Genomic DNA, 21,045 nt, shown 5'->3' with positions numbered 1-21,045 from the left:
TCTATCGGTGGTAAAATGGTCGGAAGTGTGATGACGTGTTATTCGATACCATCGTCGGTATGGTGCACATGATAGATGGAAAATCTTCCACATTGAAAGTAGGAATGAAAGGTAAATCCAGTGAGAGATCTAAAACATAAGCATTCGCACTAATCTTCTTTATGATTTTGAACGGCCCCGCATTGCGAGAATAGAGCTTCTTCAAGGTACCGGGGGGCAACTGTTCGAGACAAATACGGACCATAACCATGTCACCTTTCGCAAATTCAACATAACAACGTCTTGTGTCTGCATGTTGCTTATAACTTTTGAGGCGATAATGCGTCAAACTTCATCATGCACCTACTGCATATGGTGGATGAAGTCATTGACTTTTGCGCTTGGTCTCCACTCTATAGGTAGAGGAACCAAATCAACTGGAAGATGCGATCGTATACCAGTATTGCTTCAAAAGGTGACATCCTGGTTGACTGAGTTATTATGAGCAAATTCAGCCATGGGTATAACTAAGTACCACGTACCTACATGATCGCGACCAAGACATCGTAATAACTTGCCCAAGCTACAGTTGACCACTTTGTTTGACCATCAGTCTGAGAGTTGTTTGACCACCAATCTGATAGTGGTAGACACACTAGAGAACTGAAGCTTCGTTTTCGTTGCTGCTCAAAGGGTTTTCCATAAATAACTCATGAACTTGGTATCACGATTAGATACAATTGTCCTTAGAAGCCCATGAAGACAAACAACCTCTTGAAAGAACAATTGAGCAATCTTGAGAGCATCTACTGTATTCGAGCATAGTATGAAATGAGCCATCTTTGAAAATCGATCAACAACCACAAATATTAAATCAACTTTCCAAGCGGTCTTTGGCAAACCTAGGACGAAGTCTGTGTTGAGATTTTCCCACGGAACATGTGGGATCGACAGTGGTTGATACAATCCACTGTTTTTCTTTTGACCTTTAGCACGCTGGCAAACCCTACATAATTGGCAGATCTTTGCGACTTCTGATTTTAGACGAGGTCAGAAGTATCTATCTCCAACAAGAGCTTGGGTCTTATTACGGTCCAAGTGTCCACTACACCCACCGAATTGTAATTCCCTCAAAATATACTCGCGGATGGATGTATTTGGTAGGCAAAGTTGTGTTCCTTGGAATAAGTAGTCATCATAAATACTGAAATGTGGGTGTCTCGCAAGCTCACCACAAGGAATGCCTGCATAAATACAACTGGAATTTTTGTCATTAGCATACTCACGTTGTATCTCTTTGAATCCTGGAACAATGACCGTCATCAATGGCAATAGATGCACACGACGGCTTAATGCATCAGCAACCTAATTGTCCTTGCCAGCCTTGTGACTAATGACAAAAGAAAACCCTTAAAGGTATGCACTCCACTTGACACGACAAGCACTCATCTTCTATACTGAGAACTCCATCAATGCCGACATTAGAGGCGTCACAACTCATCCCAAATACATTCTCAAAGTCCGAAAGGCACAAGACTAGAGCTTCAGTCATCTTACATTTGATCCGATTAAACGCTCATGTTGCTGCATTTGTCCATTGAAACTCGTTTCATACAATCGGGTGCTCGGGGCCATGATGTTGCTAAAGTTCCGCACAAAACATCTATAAAATATAGCGAGGCCATAGAAACTATGAACTTCAAAGATGGTGGTAAGTGTCGGCCAATCAACAATGGCTTTCACCTTGGCGAGATCCACCTCTACACCTCGCGATGGGACAATGTACCATAAGAAGACCATTGATGTACTCATGAAGGTACACTTTTTAAAGCCAATGAAGGGTTCTGAATATAAGACTTAGGTGATTTAGATGCTCTTTTCTTCATTTACTATAGATACGAATGTTGTCAAAATAGACAATGACAAACTTACCAATAAAAGGGTATAACAACTAGGTCATGATGCGCATGAAAGTGTCAAGCGTGTTTGTGAAATCGAATGGCATAACTAGCCACTTGTAGAGACCATCCTTCGTCTTAAATGCCGCCTTCCACTGTTCACCAGGTCGGATGCGAATCTAGTGATATCAACTATAAAGATCAATCTTGGAGAAGACGCTAGCACTTGGCATCAAGTCCAGCATATCATCAAGCCGAGGAATGGGGAAACGGTATTTCACTGTTATTTTATTAATACCTCGGCTGTCTACACACATGCGCCAACCTCCATCCTTCTTGGGAGTAAAGAGGGTTAGCACTACACATGGGCTTAGGCTCTCTTAGATGTAATCAATTTGACTCTTCAACTTGGCGTGCTTGGTGAGACTCATCCGGTATGCTGGTAAGTTGACTAAGGATACTCCAGGAACCAAATTTATAGCATGTTAAATATCCCACAACAAAGGCAACTCCCCAAGCAAATCATCAGGGACCAAATCTTGGAAGTCATGTAACATGGATTTGACTTCATCAAGAATAGGCTCATCCTAGTAAATAATAGGCTCTTGCACATGTTTTGTGATTAGAGCGAACATTACGCATTTCTCCTTACTTTCTTCTTCGAACTTCCGCATTGTGAGAACATGGGAGTTTAAAAGAGTAGCTGATGTTGATGATGGAGGTGAGGTAGGCTACAACAAGCGAAAAAGGATACGATGACCTGACCATAGGAAAGTATACATGTTAGCTTCATCGTCGCTTTGTACCTTTTAATCAAAGAGTCAAGGTCGACCGAGAAGGATGTGGGTGACATTCATCGAAATTATGTCACACCAACTATTATCCTCATATATGCCAATTTTAAATGATACCAAAATACCTTCGAATCACAAGAATGGCAGTATCCCCAACCCATGCAACCTTATATAGTTTTGGATGCCTCTCAGTTGGGAACTTGAGCTTATCAATCACCTCTTGAGATACGGTGTTCATTACACTGCCACCATCAATGATCATGTTACATAACCTACCGTGGCATTTTACTCGGGTACGGAAAACAGTGGTCCATCGCCAATCTTCTTCTTCCTCCTCGATGGTGGTAAGGAGGCAACGTATGATAAGAGTAGGGCTTTCATCCTCAGCTTCAACCGCAGTTTCAGCAGGAGGGACCTCTAGCTATGATGCAGGTTCTACATAAGGTTGTTCCATCTCGATGTGCTCATTGTAATAATCATGGCCGTCTAAGTAGTACGAGTCATCCTCATTGCAGTAGCAATGGAGGTTCCTGACTTGCAGGCACTCACTAGAAAAGTGTCCTATCTGTCCACAACGGTAACAATCAACACCCTATCATTCTCTTCGGATGGAATGATTAAGATTAATACCTCGTTCGCTGGTGTCATGTCCCTGCACTGTTGGTTGATTTTGGTACGAATTTTGCGGCAGAGGGCGTTGCAAAGGTTAATGCTACCTTATAAGAGGAGTCTACATCTATGGGCGTAACTGAAATGGGTGGGGAGGTGGCCGGTAGCCCTGTGGTGGAAACCGGTTGAGATGGGTATCCGAACCCTTTCTCACGGAAGGTTTCCCAACTGGAGAACCAAAGCATCAAAGAGCACGTTGCTGCTACTGTTGTTCAACTCGTCGAGCCTTCCGATGAACATCATCAGCTGACTCAAAATCATACATGACTATCTCGCGCTGGATCTCTTGGTGTAACCCTGCCTGATCGCGGTTAGCGGTTACGTGGTCTGTCTCTACAAGCTTACAATGAACATAAAGTTAATTGTAACTTTTCGGTGTAATCATCCATCGATAAGGTTTCATGTTTGAACACAAGAAGCTCCTAGAGAAGAGTATCCATGTAATCTGAAGACAAATACTTATTTTCCAACTTCTCCCTCATGTCAGCCCACCTGGTGATGGCAGGACGAGCCATGATGACATTGTTGTCGCCAATGCTTCGCCACCAGATTATTGCTGGGGCCTTGAACTTGACCTTGACAAAGGCCACTTGATGGACATCATCCTTGTCGTACCTTGCAAAATAATTTTCCAACGTTGTAATCCAATCGACAAAAGCCTTTGCATCAAGATAACTCATGACGTCCTGACTTCAACCCGTAATTTCTTAATAATATCATCTTTCTTAGGCATCTCTATCGCAATGTTATGGGCTCTCTGCAAAGAGTCGTTGCATGAAGTTATAAATAGACTCCTAAGGACCCGTACCATTTTGATTCGCCGAAGGTTCTGCTTGGAACCCTTGTTGTGGATTTGGATTACCATTGGGATCTCCGATAGGATCCGGTTGTTCACCATGTTGTTCTCCACGTAGTTGGTCAACAGCGGTTTCCAGGCTAGCTACCATTGCGAATAGCTCGGTGATGCAATTGTCTTGTTGTTGATCGGTAAGCTTCCCTCGATAGACGTTACCACTACGGGTAGACATCGCGACGTTGGATTGAAATAGGCTGGATTAGGGTCGTTACTAGTTGGACTGGATTTGGACAAGAATATGGCCTTTTTGTCTTTTTGCCTTCAATGGGATAGAATGGGCTGATTTGGGGGGTTTTAATGGGGCTGATTTTGGAGGCTTTAATGGGCTGTTTTTTTTTTTTTTTTTTTTTTTTTGGGGGGGGGGCGGGGGCGGAGGGGGGTGGAATGAGGCTGATTTTGGGGTTTTTAAGTGATGGAATAGGGCTGGTTTTATGGTTTTAATGGGCTGAAATGGGGCTGACTTTGAGGAATTTAATGGGCTGGAATATGGCTGATTTTGGAGGTTTTAATGGGTTGGAATATGGCTGATTTTGGGGGGTTTTAAAGGGCTGGAATGGGTTGATTTGGGGGTTTTAATGGCCTGGAATAAGGCCGATTTTAGGGAGTTTAATGGGTTTGAATATGGCTGATTTTGGGAGTTTTTAAAGGGTTGGAATATGGGTAGATGGCTGCCAAAATTTCGGCAGAGACTCACCTTGTCAATTGGACTTTTAGGCTTTGTAAAAGAAAAGAAAAAAGGAGAATGTGGGTAGGAAGGATGGATGCAATGAAGAAAATAAAGGAAAAGAGGCGGAATTTTATGATTAAAGAACCTGGACACAATAATATCGAGTTGTTGTTGATCCAGGACTTCAACCCAGCCGTTAAGACCTTCTTTGATACCAAACTAGCGCAGCTGGCTGATGTGAAGGATCCGCCCAAGCGTAGGCACCTTAAATCTATGCACAAGAACCACATAAAGTAGAAAGAAGCAAGCTGGAAATTTTCATTCAATTCAAAGGTGCCTTGATACTACTCATATCAGACCCTTATATAAGCTTTGAAACGTACATAAAAGGAAAACTTATAATGTAATTGACAACCAATGACTTATTACAAGTATGGAAAATAAATAAATAGGGATTTGACTAGTGAATTATTCATAGCTAGCTGAATGATATCACTAGCTAGCTACCTAAATAGGAGGCTTGGAACTCCTTATTGATGAGCCAACTTTTGGGCTTGGACTTAATGGGCATGGCCGAGATCAGCCCGCATCACATATTATAGGGCAATGACCCTATATCTTCTCCATTGGATAATAATAACTATGAAATGTAACATATCAAATCATGTTAGGAAGGAGTATGAGGAGATTTTACCTCAGCAACATTGAATTACAAAGGGGCCAACACAATAGCTAACATTTGGCAAGCGGATCTTCTAATGGGTACAGGTGGAGAGATGGGTAAAATGGTCATGAAAAGGGTAAAATCAATGTCAAATATTTGACTGTTGGCTAATAGTCAATCGCATATGTTGCATATTGTCGAATAAATGCATATGCGATCACACTCGACAACATGGGTCACCGCGCAAATCTATGTGGGTCTGAGGCTTTGAGCCACATGCACACGCATTGCTCACAAGTATATTTCTAGTTTTCTACTTCTTTTGCTTTTGAATGTATTGGTTGTGTTTCCATATATGTCTTCTTACATTTATAAATTATATGAATTGATTTTGAAAATATTGCGTTAGTTCAATGAGACAATGCATAACTAGGGCCCCATGCAAATGAAACCTATTAGGTGCACATGTTTTTGTGATGTTTTCATTTCTAAGTTTGTAGTGATGTCTTGTTCCCCCCCATTTTCAATATTATTCATTCTAAACTCTCTCTCTCTCTCTCTCTCTCTCTCTCTCTCTCTCTTCTAAAGTTTAATCTCTCTACAATCTTCTACAACCCTACAAGCACCTAAGAAGAGAAGTTTACAAAGATCATTCAAGATTGGAGCTCCTAAGAAGACAATCATGCTACTTACTCATTCTCTTTCTCTTACATTCTTCTCTTTCTTTTACATAGTTACATTCTTTAATCTCTCACTCTCTTTCTCCTACATTCTTTTCTCTTTCTTTTACATAGTTACATTCTTTAATCTCTCTCTCTCTCTCTCTCTCTCTCTCTCTCTCTCTCTCTCTCTCTCAACATTCTCACCATCCATTCTCTACATCATCTAATCTTTACATTCATTCTCTAATCTCTACAATTTACATTCATTCTCTACATCATCTAATCTTTAGAGTCATTCTCTAATCTCTACATACATTGATGCAGGACATGAAATTCAAATATGATGTGCAAGATATTCAGGCTTTAGATCACGTTAGTACAGAAACAATTACACAAAAATCCATATCCCACACAAAAGTTCAAGCATTCAATCAGGGGGAATCTATGCAGGCCCAGGCCTACACAAGCTAGGGTTGGATCAATCAAAATTATAGACCAAACAATAATAAAAGGAGGGTAAATTTATCCACACGTGCACAGAAATAACTCCCCAATCCAAGGGGTTCACAGATTTCAATTCAGGGAACCTTAAGGTTGAAGAAAGGGCATAAAATTAGGGATTTGAGTAATTTAGGGTTGGGGTTAGGGATTTGGGGTGAAAAAGGGGTGAAAGAGAGGAGAGAGACGAACTAAAGAAGCGTCATACATGTGGACAGCGGTGAAGGCCCAGCCGCACGTGCGTTGGAGGTGTCCCGCACATGTGTGGGGCCCACAAATCAAAAAACGGTCAGCTTGACTCTAGTCGGCCAGGGGTGGGCCACAAAACCCTCAAATTTCAGCCTGATCCGATGCACGGTCTATGCATGTTGCTCCACCAAAGTTTCAGCCCTCCTGCGGGGCCAGATTCTAGAAACCTGCTGTAAAAAGAAAAACGGCTGCAATAGAGGATGGATTTGAAGGAGGAGAAATATGAATGGTAGAAGGTGAGAGCGAATCGGGATAGGTGTGGCTTCGCACCAAAGTAGTCAGCCCTTCGAGGAATGGAGGGTTTCATACCCAATTGAATCTCCACAACTCAGAAATTTAGAGGAGCACAAAAATGCAGAAATTTTATTAATCTTCGATGAGGATAAAAAAAAAACCTACAAGGGGTGCCTATTTATAAGAAAATCTTATACCCTAAAACTCGCGTCATGTGCACAACCTATTACTTGGAAACGAAATAATCAAAAATAACAACTAATCAAAGCAATCTAAACAGTCCATGATATTCCTAATAACAATAATAAGCAAAACCCAAAGTACTAGATTAATTAGAATAGTGGGTAACGATCATGAGAACTCATGATGGGATTTACATGACTATTGGACCCACTCCAACAAACCAAAACGCAGTCTTCTAACTAGGAGACCCTCCCTGGACGTCTTCATCAATCCAAATCGATGGCAGAGCCCTCCTTGCATACGTGCGTAGGGGGGGCATGCGTGTGCGCGTGATGTCTCCATCAACTCTCCCCGACTGCGAAGATTTCGCCACTAGCGAAACAAAACTCTTGAACCACTCCAAGATGTTAGGATCAAATCTCTGAAGCTCCTCCTCAGTGAGTCATGTACTGTCTGAAGCTGGGAGTGACTTCCACTTAACCAGGTACTTCTGAAACCCGCCGTCCGACGATGATACTATCTGATGGTCCAGAATATCCTTTATTTCCTCTCTGGGTGTGGAAATGGTAGGTATAGGAGGTAGAGGTTGGGAAGAATGGTCGGAAAGAGGCCATGGATCAAGGTACAGGTCTAGGGAATTAGGATGGGTGGGCGAAGGGCCGGACAAAGTATCAGTGGTCCCTTGAAAAGTAACTAGATCCTCCACATTGAATGTGGAACTAATTCCCATGGAAGGTAAAAGATCTACCGTATACACATTGAGACCGTTTCGTTTAATAATTTTGAAGGGTCCAGCGCTACGTGCATGTAATTTAAGAACGGCCCCCTGAGGATACCGCTCGGGCCTAATGCGGACCATCACAGAGTCCCCTACATTGAATTCCTTAAAACGTTTATGTTGGTCTACAAAAATCTTGTAATGTTCATTACTAGTAATGATCTTTCGCCTGATTTCTTGATGTAATGAATGAATGTGATGCGCAAAGGACTCTGCAAACTCTAATGGCCTATGGGACAGTTACATAAGAACAAGATCAATAAGCTTCCTATGTTTATAAACAGAAACGACTTCAAAAGGACTTAAGACCTGTGAACCTATTGACAGAACTATTGAAAGCAAAATCGGTTATAGGTAGTACAGTGTCCCACGTCCTAGTGTGCTCCCTCACTAAACATCTGGGCAAACTCCTTAGGCTCCTATTGACCACTTCAGTCTGACCATCGGTCTAAGGGTGGTAAGCAGAAGAAAATTGGAGCCTAGTATTCATCATATGTCATAGTGTCTTCCAAAAGCAACTCATGAATCGCACGTCACGATTAGACACTGTGGTTTTTGATAACCCATGCAGTTTGACGACCTCACTAAAGAACAGCTTGGCAACATGAGAAGCGTCGGAGGTCTTAGAACAAGGAATGAAGTGGGCCATTTTAGAAAAACGGTCCACAACAACATATATGGAATTGTGTTTCCGAATAGTCTTGGGGAGTCCAAGCACGAAGTCCATACCGATGTCCTGCCAAGGGATGAATGGAACTGGCAAAGGTGTGTATAATCCTATATTTTGCTTTTTCTGCTTTGTCAGTTGACAAGAACGGCATTGCCTTATTATTTTGGTCACATCTCGCTTAAGTCTTAGCCAATGAAACATATCCTCCACTAGGGCAATGGTCTTATCTGGACTGAAATAATCCGCAACCCCTCTTGCATATAACTCCCAAAAAAGAAAATCGCGGAGGGATGTGCGAGGTATGCACAAGTGGTCACTCCTAAACAAATATCTGCCTAAAATCAAGTACTCTGCTAGCTCTTGACAGACTCTCTAACAACGATGCGTACACAACTCCAAAATCTGGACACTCAGAATAATCTTCTTTGATGCGCTCGAGGCCCGTGACTTCGACACTTATCGAATTGAGTAACGCGACTCGACGACTCAACCAGTCGACAGGCTTATTCTCTACACCAGCCTTGTGCTTAAGCACAAAAATGTACTCTTGAAGGAATTGAACCCATTTGGCATACCTATGGTTTAATTTCTTTTAAGAGTTCAGGTATCTCAAGGCCTCGTGATCTGAGAATAAGACGAATTCTTACAGCAATAGGTAATGACGCCAATGGCGCGGTGATTGCACTACCGCATAGAACTCTGTCATAGGTGGAATATTTTTGTTTCGCCCCATTCAGTTTTTCACTAAAAAAGGCGACAGGGTGCCCCTTCTAACTAAGTACTCCTATGCCGACTCCTGACGCGTCACATGCGACTTCAAAAGCTTTTGAAAAATTCGAAAGTTGTGTGACTAGAGCTTCGGTCATCTTGACATTTATCTCCATGAAGGCCTTCGAGGCTGCCTTTGTCCATTGAAACTCTCCTTTTTTTATGCAATCCGTGATAGGAGCCATAATGGAACTGAAGCTTCAAATGAACCGGCTATAGAAGGTGGCTGAGCCATGAAAGCTGCGCACCTCATGAATATTGCGGGGTATAGGCCAATTGACGATGGCCTTGACCTTCTCGAGATCTGCTGATACGCCCTCAGCTGACACAACAAAACCTAAGAAGATAACACTACTAGACAAAAACGCACACTTCTTTAGGTTGGCGTACAATTTCTCGGCTCTAAGGATCCCACAAACCTGCCTCAAATGGTTGAGGTGTTGTTCCTTGGTCACGTTATAAATCAAGATATCATCAAAGTATATGACCAGGAACTTCCCCATGAAGGGCCTCAACACTTGGGTCATCACGCACATGAAAGTGCTTGGGGCATTAGTCAACCCAAAAGGCATAACTAGCCACTCGTATAGCCCATCCTTCGTCTTGAAGGCCGTCTTCCACTTATCATCAAGGCGTACACAGATTTGGTGATAACCACTTTTGAGTTCAATTTTTGAGAAGATAGTAGCATTGGCCATCATATCCATGTCATCAAGACGCAGTATGGGAAACCGATACTTGAGCCCTACTATCAACACACATCCTCCATGTGCCATCCTTATTAGGTGTAAGAAGGGCGGGCACGGCACATGGGCTCATGCTCTCTCGAATGAAACTCTTTTCTAAGAGCTCTTCAATCTGTCTCTTCAACTCAACATGCTCCTTTGGGTTCATTCTGTAATGAGGGAGGTTTGGTAGAATTGCCACAAGGACTAGATCAATGGCATGTTGTATATCCCTCATAGGAGGAAGCTCATTCGGTAGATCATCAGGAAAGACATCACGAAACTCATGCACTACCTGAATGGCCTCAGTGGGTAACTCTACACTAGCCTCTGGTACACTTTCCCTAGCCACAAGGGCGTATACCATCGAGTCCGCCTCCGTTTCTCGCTCAAAGTCTTTGGCATTTAGAATATGGAGAGGTTTGGACTTGGACTTCAACTCCTTCAATTCTTTTGAGCCGCTACACCACTCTGTGTGGTGGACTCCTTTCCAGTCGTGTTCTTGGGTGTTAGAAGATTTAGCTTGACCTTCTTGCCCTCGAACCAGAATGTACACACATTTGAACGACCAAATATGGTAACATCCCTGTCATAAAGCCACGGTCTACCCAGAATGATATGGCCAACATCCATGGGAACAACATCACACCAAAGTGTATCTTTATATGATCCAAACTGAATAGGAACAAGACAACGGTGCGAGACTAGAATGAAAGTTTCATCAACCTAGGACACTCTATAGGGTTGAAGATGGGCTTCAAGCTTCAAGCCCAAACGGCTCACAGTGCTAGTCAATGCCACGTTGGCACAACTAGACTATCCACAATCATCTTACAGCTCTTTTCCCCATATTTTGCACAAGTATAGAAGATCGTATTGCCGCACCAATCGTCAGTGTTCTTGGCTTGAGCAAAGTACCAACGCACAACTGCGAGGGTCGCAGACTCTTGCGCTCCATTTTCCTCATCACCAGGGGTTTCTACTGGCTCATATTCTTCCTCTTCGCTGTCACTCTCTAGGGGCACTACTTCTACTTGCCCATCAATAAGGAGCACCTTGGTGCCCTCTCTCGTGCCGCACTGGTGGAAAAAGTGACCAAACCCCTAACACCTAAAACACCTAGTTGTTCCACTTCTACGTGAGCTAGACCCGACAATTTCTTTACCCTTATCATCCTTGGGCCTAGACTGAGAACTGTTGGAAAGTTTGTTCTGGTATCTAGTGTTAGGTTTAGCCCCAGAAGGATTGGCCTTAGCACTAGAATCGCGAAAGTCAAACCGCCTTCCCATAGATGTTTTGAGGTATTGCTCAACCTCCAACACTACTTAATATAACTGTTTAATAGTGTCTGTCTTTGGCAAGCAATTCTCTTCTAATGTCAGAATTCTCTTCTAATGTCAGAACGGAGGCTCGTTTTAAATCGAGCAAGGGTAAGTACGAGGTCCTCATCAACCTCACAACGGGTCAAGTACTCTTCGAACTTCTCAATGTATTCAGCAACACTCATGGAACCCTGTCGAAGAGACTGCCATTCCTCAATTAACCGTAAGTGATAAGAGAAAGGGATGTACTTTTCCTTAAGAGTTTCTTTCATTTCTGTCCAATGGACTATTGGGAGCTCCCTCGCTCTTTCTTTCTTTCACTCTATAGTAGCCCAAAATCTCTTTGCTTAGCCCACAAGCTTCATCTTGGTGAATCGGACTCGACGAACATCCGACATGTCATACCACTCAAAATAGTGGTCCATATCTGCCAGCCAGTCTAAAAAGGCTTTAGGGTCTAAGTGGCTATCAAATATAGGGGCATCTACTCTAACTCCCTTGAGGAGTTGCGCATCTAGGTCATATTAATCATGATATCCTTCGCGGGGTGGGTGCACAGATGCGCACCCATGACCAATTCCTTGGCCACCTCCATTCCTTGGTCTAACCTCCTGATCACCTGCCTGAGATTGAGCATCTTCCCCAATGGTGGGGTTTGCTCCGGCGGAGGCCTCTAGTCGGGTAACGCACACATTAAACTGCTTAAAGTGTTGGTCCATACATTGTTCCAAGCGCTTACTCAAAGACTCAAACTGCTGGGTCAGCTTGTTTATTGACTCTTGCAATTGCTTCGTATTTAGTGTACGGTGCAAGCCAAAACCACAACCCATACGTGTGGGCATACAACTAACTCAACTTAGGGACCTTCTAATACGACTATATGCGCCTAGATGGGACTAAATGCTCCTATAGGACTCTATATGGGGGAAACGACACAATACTACTCAATTTCCAACACCCTATCTGTCCAAAGAATCTGTCAATAGAAAATCCAGCAAAGAGATATGCGGATTTTGCTGGATTTTCTAATAGCAGAAAATTCAGTAGCTTATATCAGAAATTATGGACCTCTAAACAGCTCCATATGATGATACTTAATGCATAATGGACACAAATAAACTAAACCTTAAACATGCAATGCATTCCCCTATAAAAACCTTATTCTCTGATACCAAATTTGATGTAGGACATGAAATTCAAATATGATGTGCAAGATATTCAGGCTTTAGATCACGTTAGTTCATAAACAATTACACAAAATTCCATATCCCACACAAAAGTTCAAGCATTCAACAAGGGGAATCTATGCAGGCCCAGGCCTACACAAGCTAGGGTTGGATCAATCAAAATTATAGACCAAACAATAATCAAAGGAGGGTAAATTCATCCACACATGCACAGAAATAATTCCCCAATCCAAGGGGTTTACATATTTCAATTTGGGGAACCTTAAGGTTGAAGAGAGGGCATAAAATTGGACATTTGAGTAATTTAGGGTTAGGGTTAGGGATTCGGGGTGAAAAAGGGGTGAAAGAGAGGAGAGAGACGAACCAGAGAAGCGTCATACGTGTGGACAGCAGCGAAGGCCCAGCCGCACGTGCGCTAGAGGTGTCCCGCACATGTGCGGGGCCCACAAATCAGAAAACGGCCAGCTTGGCTCTGGTCGGTCAGAGGTGGGCCACAAAACCTCCAAATTTCAGCTTGATCCGATGCACAGTCTGTGCGTGTTGCTCCGCCGAAGTTTCAGCCCTCTTACAGGGCCAGATTCTGGAAATTTGCTATAGAAAGAAAAACAGCTGCAATAGAGGATGGATTTGAAGCGTAGATGATTGTAGGAGAATAGAAATATGAATGGTAGAAGGTGGGGGCGAATCGAGATAAGTGTGACTTCGCACCACGGTAGTCAGCCCTTCGAGGAATGGAGGGTTTCACACCCAATTGGATCTCCACAACTCAGAAATTTAGACAGCAAAAAAACGCAGAAATTTTATTAATCTTCAATGAGAAAAAAAGCCTACAAGGGGTACCTATTTATAAGAAAACCCTATACCCCAAAACTCGCGCCATGTACGCAACTTATTACTTAGAGACAAAGTAATCAAAAATAAAAACTAATCAAAGCAATCTAAACCATCCATGATATTCCTAATAACAATAAAAAACAAAACCCAAAGTACTAGATTAATTAGAATAGTGGGTCACGACCATGAGAACCCATGGTGGGATTTACATGACTATCAGGCCCACTCTAACGAACCAAAATGCAGTCTTCTAACTAGGAGACCTTCCTTAGACGTCGTCATCGATCTAGATCAATGGTGGGGCCCTCCTCCTCCTTGCGTACGTGCGTAGGGGGGCGTGCGTGTGATGTCCCCATCGTACCTTTCCTACATTTCCTCTCTCTCTCTCTCTCTCTCTCTCTCTCTCTCTCTCTCATTCTCTAATCTCTACATTATCTATTACTTACCTTCTCCTTTCAAGTGTATTTTTTGAACTCAAGTATACAAGTGTACAATCCAAATGTCTAAAACTACAAGGGTACAAGTGTAGGCTATAAGCTACAACTACAAGATTTAAGATTCGACTTTAAGAATCTACAAGTGTAGGCTTAAAGAAACAAGACTCAAGACTCAAGCAAGTCTCAAGACAAGAATCAGGATTCAAGATTGTGTGACTCTCTCTCTCTCTCTCTCTCTCTCTCTCTCTCTCTCTCTCCTTCCTTTTTAGTCTACAACTATAAGTTAAAGTCTGTAACTCTCTTTCATTCTCTAATCTTTACAACTTACAAGTGTACAAGAAGAAAGAATCATGTCTTCTTCTTCCCAATCCTCTTCTTTGAAACCTAAGTCCAATGACGCGGATTGGATGTACGAGCACTATCGTAGTGCTACCAAAAAGACTCACATAGTATGTGACTTATGTGGGTTTGTAAGTGTCAGTGGCATTGCACGGCACAAGCAACACCTTGCACATACGTCGGGATCAAATGCAAGAGCATGTCCCAATATTACTCCTGAAATCCAAGGGGAAATCATGGAGTATATGGATAAACAAACAAGAAAAAAACACACGATAGTTCTATACTTCAAGAGAAATTTATGGAACATGAAACATATGAGAATATAGATGTGGTTGATGTGGATAAACCTTTCTCCCCCTATTTTGACAGGCCAGCCTCGAAAAGAGCTTGTAGGCATGGGCTCAAGGATATGTGGTGTAGACCACACCCCGAGAATGTGGTCAACCAAAAGAGTTGGGGCAAAGGACCTGCTCAAACCACATTAGAAAACAGATACAAGCAAAAAGATAGAAAACCCACGATTCAATATATCACAAAGTGGTTATACCAAGCCAATGTTGTTTTCGACACCGTTAAGTTGAAAAGCTTTAAAGTTATGGTTGAGACAATAAGTCAATTTGGTCCTGGGCTTAAGCATCTTTCATATCATGAAGTGAGGGAGACATACCTCAAAACCGAGGTTAACTATACACAAAATTTCATAGTCAAATATAAAGAATCATGGAAAACCTACGATTGTACACTCGTGGCCAATAGATGAACCGATAAATCCGATCGGACTCTAATAAACTTTCTAGTGAATTGTCCAGCTGAGACAATGTCCTTAAAGTATGTGGATGCATCGGATCATCTTCATACGGCAAATGACATGTTTAAATTAGTAGATACTGTAGTTGCGGAAGTGGGAGTTGTCCAGATAATCACAAATAAGGCAGCCTTATATGTAGTCGTCGATCGCCTTATTATAGAAAAGAGGCACCGTTTATGTTGAACCCCTTGTGTAGCTATGCATTTCGTATCACACAAGTGGGATGCTAGATATATTGTGGGATAAATCAGCGGGTATCGTTGATACTGAAAACATTGGGTAAAATCATCATTTCCGAACCATTCTGGATATCGTTTTCCCTGATCAAAATCAAATGTGGGCTTCTTTTTTTACCGCGTGTTTAAAGGATAAGACTTATTTGAAAATAGGAAAAGGAATAAAGGGATAGGCCCTTCTTTGGAATTCCACTAGAAGAACAGGTACACATGCACACACATGTGCACATTAATCAATCGAAAGTGCAATTGATCACCACATTTGCATTGTAACCATGCAATTACAAATAATCTGACCAAAGTAATAGGAATTAGACCAAAGACAAATCCAAATAGACAAACTTTTTGAAAGGAGAAAAGAAAAGTAACCTTTATCCCTAAATATCAATCCAAATAGCCCATGAATCTCAATTACCACAACTTGGCAATTGATACGGGGAGGAACTATAGAATATCTAAAATCTCATAGAGATGTTCTTTGTCCATAAAAGTATTGATAATGACTAAAATACACCTAAATCCTGTCACAACAACATAGCCATTCTACAGATCCGGCCATGACATGGTTAGTTGATGTCAAGACCACTTGATCATAGGCTTCTTTGAAAGATAACACAATAAACTTTCAAACTACACCAACTTCGTGTCATGTGGATGCTGTTTGGCCTGAAAAATAAGTGACAAAAATAAGGGTACCCATACCACAAGTTGTCACTTAAACTCTTTTAACCACAGTACCTCAGCTGGCTGTCAGGGATCATTCATCCAAATGTCACTAATTAATTTTTCTTACTATAGCAAGTTTCCTACTCAGTTTAGAACTAGGAATTCTATGAGTATATAGATTCGCATTATGTAAGGCATGTCCAGGTATGAGAAAAACCATCGAAATCCAAAGAAATGGAAAAGATTTTCCATTGATGCGACCCTTTGTGTTCTTTCAATAGCAAAGAAGTAACGGATTCCCCCGAACAATTGCTAAAATTTTGCATAGTTTGGATTCTCAAGCACACGATACAAGGTGAGCATTGTCAGAGGAATATGAGATTTCCACTTGTTATCTAAACAAGCCCAAATGGAATCCATGCTTGCATAGCGCCTTGGGAAATAATCATTATACATGAGGATTGAGATTTCCAATCCCACGCCAGGATTAGGGCCCGTTTGGGAGCCTGGATTTGGAAATCCCCTGGATTTGAAATCCTCTTATAGCGTTTGGCACCCTGGACTCAGAATCAACTTTAATCCAAAAGTAGCTATGCACAGTATATTTACGGGGGTTTGAATTTAATAACTAAATCAACTTTAATATCTTTAATTAGTGAACGTATGTAATGTTTGACACGATGGTTGTAATAAGCCCATTGAAATATATACTTTGCCCCGAAAATGATGAAATTGCAAGTCTCGGATCGGCCACAAGCACAAGATCACGTCCGAGTGACTAACCAACTGTTTTTAACCGTTGATTTACATGGAAAATGCTTGGACGACGCTAATCATCGTATTAAAGTAATTATAGTGATGCAATTGATAATCTAATTACTTTAGGATATCATTAGTGGGCCATGTGTCCAATAGATTAATAGTCTAGTCACACACATGCAACTCTTGAAAGGATTTTAGATGTAATCCAAGCTTTCATGGTGGATTTGAAATCAACTTTAATATCTTTAATTAGTGAACATATGTAATGTTTGACACAATGGTTGTAATAAGCCCACTGAAATATATACCTTGCCCGAAAATGATGAAATTGCAAGTCTCGGATGGGCCACAAACACAAGATCATGTCCGAGTGACTAACCAACTGTTTTTAACCGTTGATTTGCATGGAAAATGCTTGGACGACGCTAATCATCATATGAAAGTAATTATAGTGATGCAATTGATAATCTAATTACTTTAGGATATCATTAGGGGACCATATGTCCAATAGATTAATAGTCTGGTGACACACATGTTACACATGCAACTCTTGAAAGGATTTTAGATGTAATCCAAGCTTTCACGGTGGATTTGAAACCCCTGCTTGAGGGGATTTGAAACCCCCATTTACTTTATGGTGCCAAACAACCAAGGGATTTGAAATCTCCCCAAATCCATGGTTCCAAACGACCCCTTATGGTGTTTTCAGGCAGAAGCTTTTCACCTGCATTGGCATACCATTAAAACCAAAGATTTGCATGGTAAAAGTTCAAAAAAAGGGCATGGCTCAGCAACATACCAGCAAGAGGAATCCCTCACTTCTCAAACAAGCCGGCCTTCTTGAAAACAACAGCTTTCTAGCAACAAGCACCTGGGCCCAGTACTCCTTGACTCCGACCGCCTTCCTTCCAGATCCTTCACATGCCTTCTCCATTGCAGGATCACCAGGATTCTTTGCAATCCTCATCACCCAATTCAACATTCCCGACAGACACTCTTGACCTCGCTTTCTCCTAAGAGAACAAGTGTCCCCATTCACACCTGTGGGGTCCACAACCATGGCTTGATAGTCATCGTCATCATTGACAATAATGCATTCCCTGGCCGCCAATCTGTTAATGCTCTCACCCGTATGCCCATTGCCACTCACCACCGCACGGACCATGTTCCTCTCCGGTAACTCCCAACCGTCCATCTTCCAATCTGTGGCCCCACATAAGAATCCTTTGATCTCCATCTCCAGCCCAACCGACAATGCCCGGCCCGGCATCACCGTCTGATCGAACGTCATCCGCAACCATTGATCCAACGCGTGCAAATACTTCACGTAGATCAACTTCACCATCGATCCCATCTCCGTTGCCAGCCCAGTTTCTTCCGAGACCAGTCCCCACTGCCTGTTCGACGTGACGAAATCATACCCACCCTTCTGTCTAACAGCCCAATAGAGCTTGAACAAATCGACGGTCTGCCCATCACCGAGCATCACAGGAGTCGGCCGAATCTCCTCTTTCTGCGAGATCTCTTTCAGGAAAAGAGAGAGGATCTGATCGAATAAGCATCTGACGGTCTGATCTTTGCTGCCGTCGAGTCCGAATCCGTTGATCTCGAGATTGCGGAGGATTTCAACGCTATCTAGAGAAGACCCATCTGATAGAAGAGACCATCCGGCCATGGAACATAAACGAAGGGTTGGGATCTTTTTTGTCTCTTTGATTGAAAATTCAAAACATGGGTTTTCAACGTTTGGGAGATGGGAGAAAAAGGTTACCGGATTGGCTGGACTCGATTTGATTTTTGGCGGGATTTGATTGATCTTCGGTCTGGTTTTCTCGCATTTGTCCCGCGCTTTCTTCCCTCTCTCTCTCTCTCTTCTCTGTTGCAAAAACGCCAGGGAACAAGGGCTTTTTTGTTTTTTTCTTTTTTTTTTTTCCTTTTTTTTTTAAGGAGTATTGGGAAGGGGTACTGTATCAGGACACTACAGATGGTGGGGTTCCATTGATGGGGATTTTGGTTTCCATCTTTTCTTGGGATTCTTGGGCTTTTATGTGGTCGAAGGATTCCAAGGAAAGGAATATATGAATATTTATATATGGAAATAATTGATTTAGGGTTTGTGGAGTCCTTGTATGTTAGTACATGTGGTGATATTATACGTGTATAAGATCTAAGACATTCATCAAGTGGGTCCTAATATGGATGTGCTCCGAAACCTATAATTAGGTTAATTAGGTAATTAGGCCAACCATGCCGGTGCGAAAAAAATTACATGGTTGGAAAATTGGCAAGTGGTCCACATTTTGATGCACCCAGTGAGCCAAGTCACCTAATTTTATGGCCCATATCATGAATGGATAGAGCTTACACATGTATCATGATTAGATTTCATTAACTCAACTAGGCTTTAAGAAGTTCAAAATATAGCCTCCATTATGTAAGGTCCTCTTCCTCCCCTCTTTTTCTCCTTTAAAGAGGACAGGAGGAGGAGAAGGAAAAAGAAGAAAGAATATTCTCTAATGAGATTTTTATTAAAATAACTCTTAGACATGTTTTTTAATTAGGAAGCTTTAATGTTCTTTGTTTATTTGATTATTATAAGAAGAAAATATTATTTTTACTTTTTTTACCTTTTTAAAAAATAACATTATATAAATATACATATAATTAGCAAAACACCTTATAAGCAAAATAATATGGGAAATATTCACTTTTAATTCAATTTTTATCATAGAGAAATAGTGAAAATCATGTCCAATAAATTAAAATGCAAAAACATTCGAGATTGAAAATTTTTACCATATCACGAGTTTTGCCTAAAATTTTAAAATGAAAAAAAAATGTTATGTATTCATATATTTGTATACTAATTTGTGTCACATACAATAAGACTAAAATATAAAACTTCAATTATGAAGGTTAGAATTCTTATATTCATGAGATTTATTTTATATAACTAGGATGCGAAAAAGAGTTTCCTAAAACTATAAATAAGGGTTCTTAAGGTTTTTCTAGATATATGCAAAACACAAGAGAGCTATTAAAGGTGAGAGAGAGAGAGAGAGAGGAAGCTTATGGAATGTAGGCTATGCTCACGGAGGTTATCTACTGTGCAACTTATATCTCAGCGCTTGCATGTCCTCGTAATCGGTAAGATCTCTTTGTTTTCTTTGTTTCTCTTATTGTTTATCCACTCCTGCGTGAGTGAAGAAGGTTACAACGTTCTATTTCATAATGGATTGTTGATCTGAACGAGGTCCCGTGGTTTTTACCTCTTTGAGAGTTTTCCACGTAAAAATATTTTGTGCGGTATAATTTATGCTTTGATTTATTTCATTGCTTTAGTATCCATAATTCTGATTTGTTTCGGGAGGCTAGATCTTAAGGTTTTGTGTAAGGGCCCCAACAAAAGAAGACTCGGCCACGTAACACTCAGAAAAATTAAAATAACAATAATAAATTTTTTATCTCATATCTTATATTTGTCTTATCTCATGTCTTATTTATATCCCTAATCCTTATCTCTTATAAATATCTCTTATTCTCTTCGTATCTCTCAATCTCTCAAATCAGTCTTTTTGTTTAAGGAATGTGTCGTAAAATGAGTTTTACTCCAACTCATATATTAACCAAAAGACATCCTATGATAACTAAGAAAGGGCGAGATATATAAGATTTTGGAGAATTTCGATCCAGTAAGTTTATTGTTTATTCTTTCTTTCTTTTTTTGTGCATTTAATGTAATTTGATTCGATCTATGCAGTGAACGGTGTGGATTGACCACACATTCATTGCACTGATATGTTAGTAGATGAGATGTAAAGATAATAAAAGTCTAAAATTTCATACAAAATTTTTTGTCATAGAGATTAATTGGTGCGCATTTGGTCGAATCAAATTAGATATGTACGAATCATACAATCCCTAAAACTAAAATATACAGGGGCCCTAACTTCCAGATCAATCTGACTATTGGATGGGCCACACTAGTCAGATCTTAAAATGTTTAATAAGAAAAGTTCATATTTATGCGCAAGTGTTGGTATTACTTGGCGTACAAGGTCGAGATGGGTCATCGGTGTATGTGTGGTTAGATCCATACCATTCATCCAGTGTATAGAGGTAAAATATGCCAAGATCTCAATAATCTGGATTATCCA

At 41.2% G+C, this 21,045-nt stretch overlaps 1 protein-coding gene across 1 annotated transcript in view; it reads right to left on the bottom strand.

Moving 5' to 3' along the window:
• LOC131230207 (AT-rich interactive domain-containing protein 2) overlaps positions 1 to 18,972 on the bottom strand; it is a 35,676-nt gene extending 16,704 nt beyond the window's left edge. The window contains exons 1-2 of the mRNA XM_058226024.1: positions 18,660 to 18,972; positions 17,688 to 18,538 (exon numbers count right to left, since the gene is read on the bottom strand). Coding sequence (XP_058082007.1) covers positions 17,688 to 18,538; positions 18,660 to 18,726 — 918 coding nt within the window. The 5' untranslated portion in view covers positions 18,727 to 18,972. The remainder of the gene's footprint in view (positions 1 to 17,687; positions 18,539 to 18,659) is intronic.
• Positions 18,973 to 21,045: the final 2,073 nt, after the last annotated feature.

The sequence above is a fragment of the Magnolia sinica genome, chromosome 17 (genome assembly GCF_029962835.1).
Source record: "Magnolia sinica isolate HGM2019 chromosome 17, MsV1, whole genome shotgun sequence".
Taxonomy (NCBI): domain Eukaryota; kingdom Viridiplantae; phylum Streptophyta; class Magnoliopsida; order Magnoliales; family Magnoliaceae; genus Magnolia; species Magnolia sinica.
Note: the sequence above shows the minus strand (reverse complement) of the source record. Positions and strands in the feature narration are given on the sequence as shown.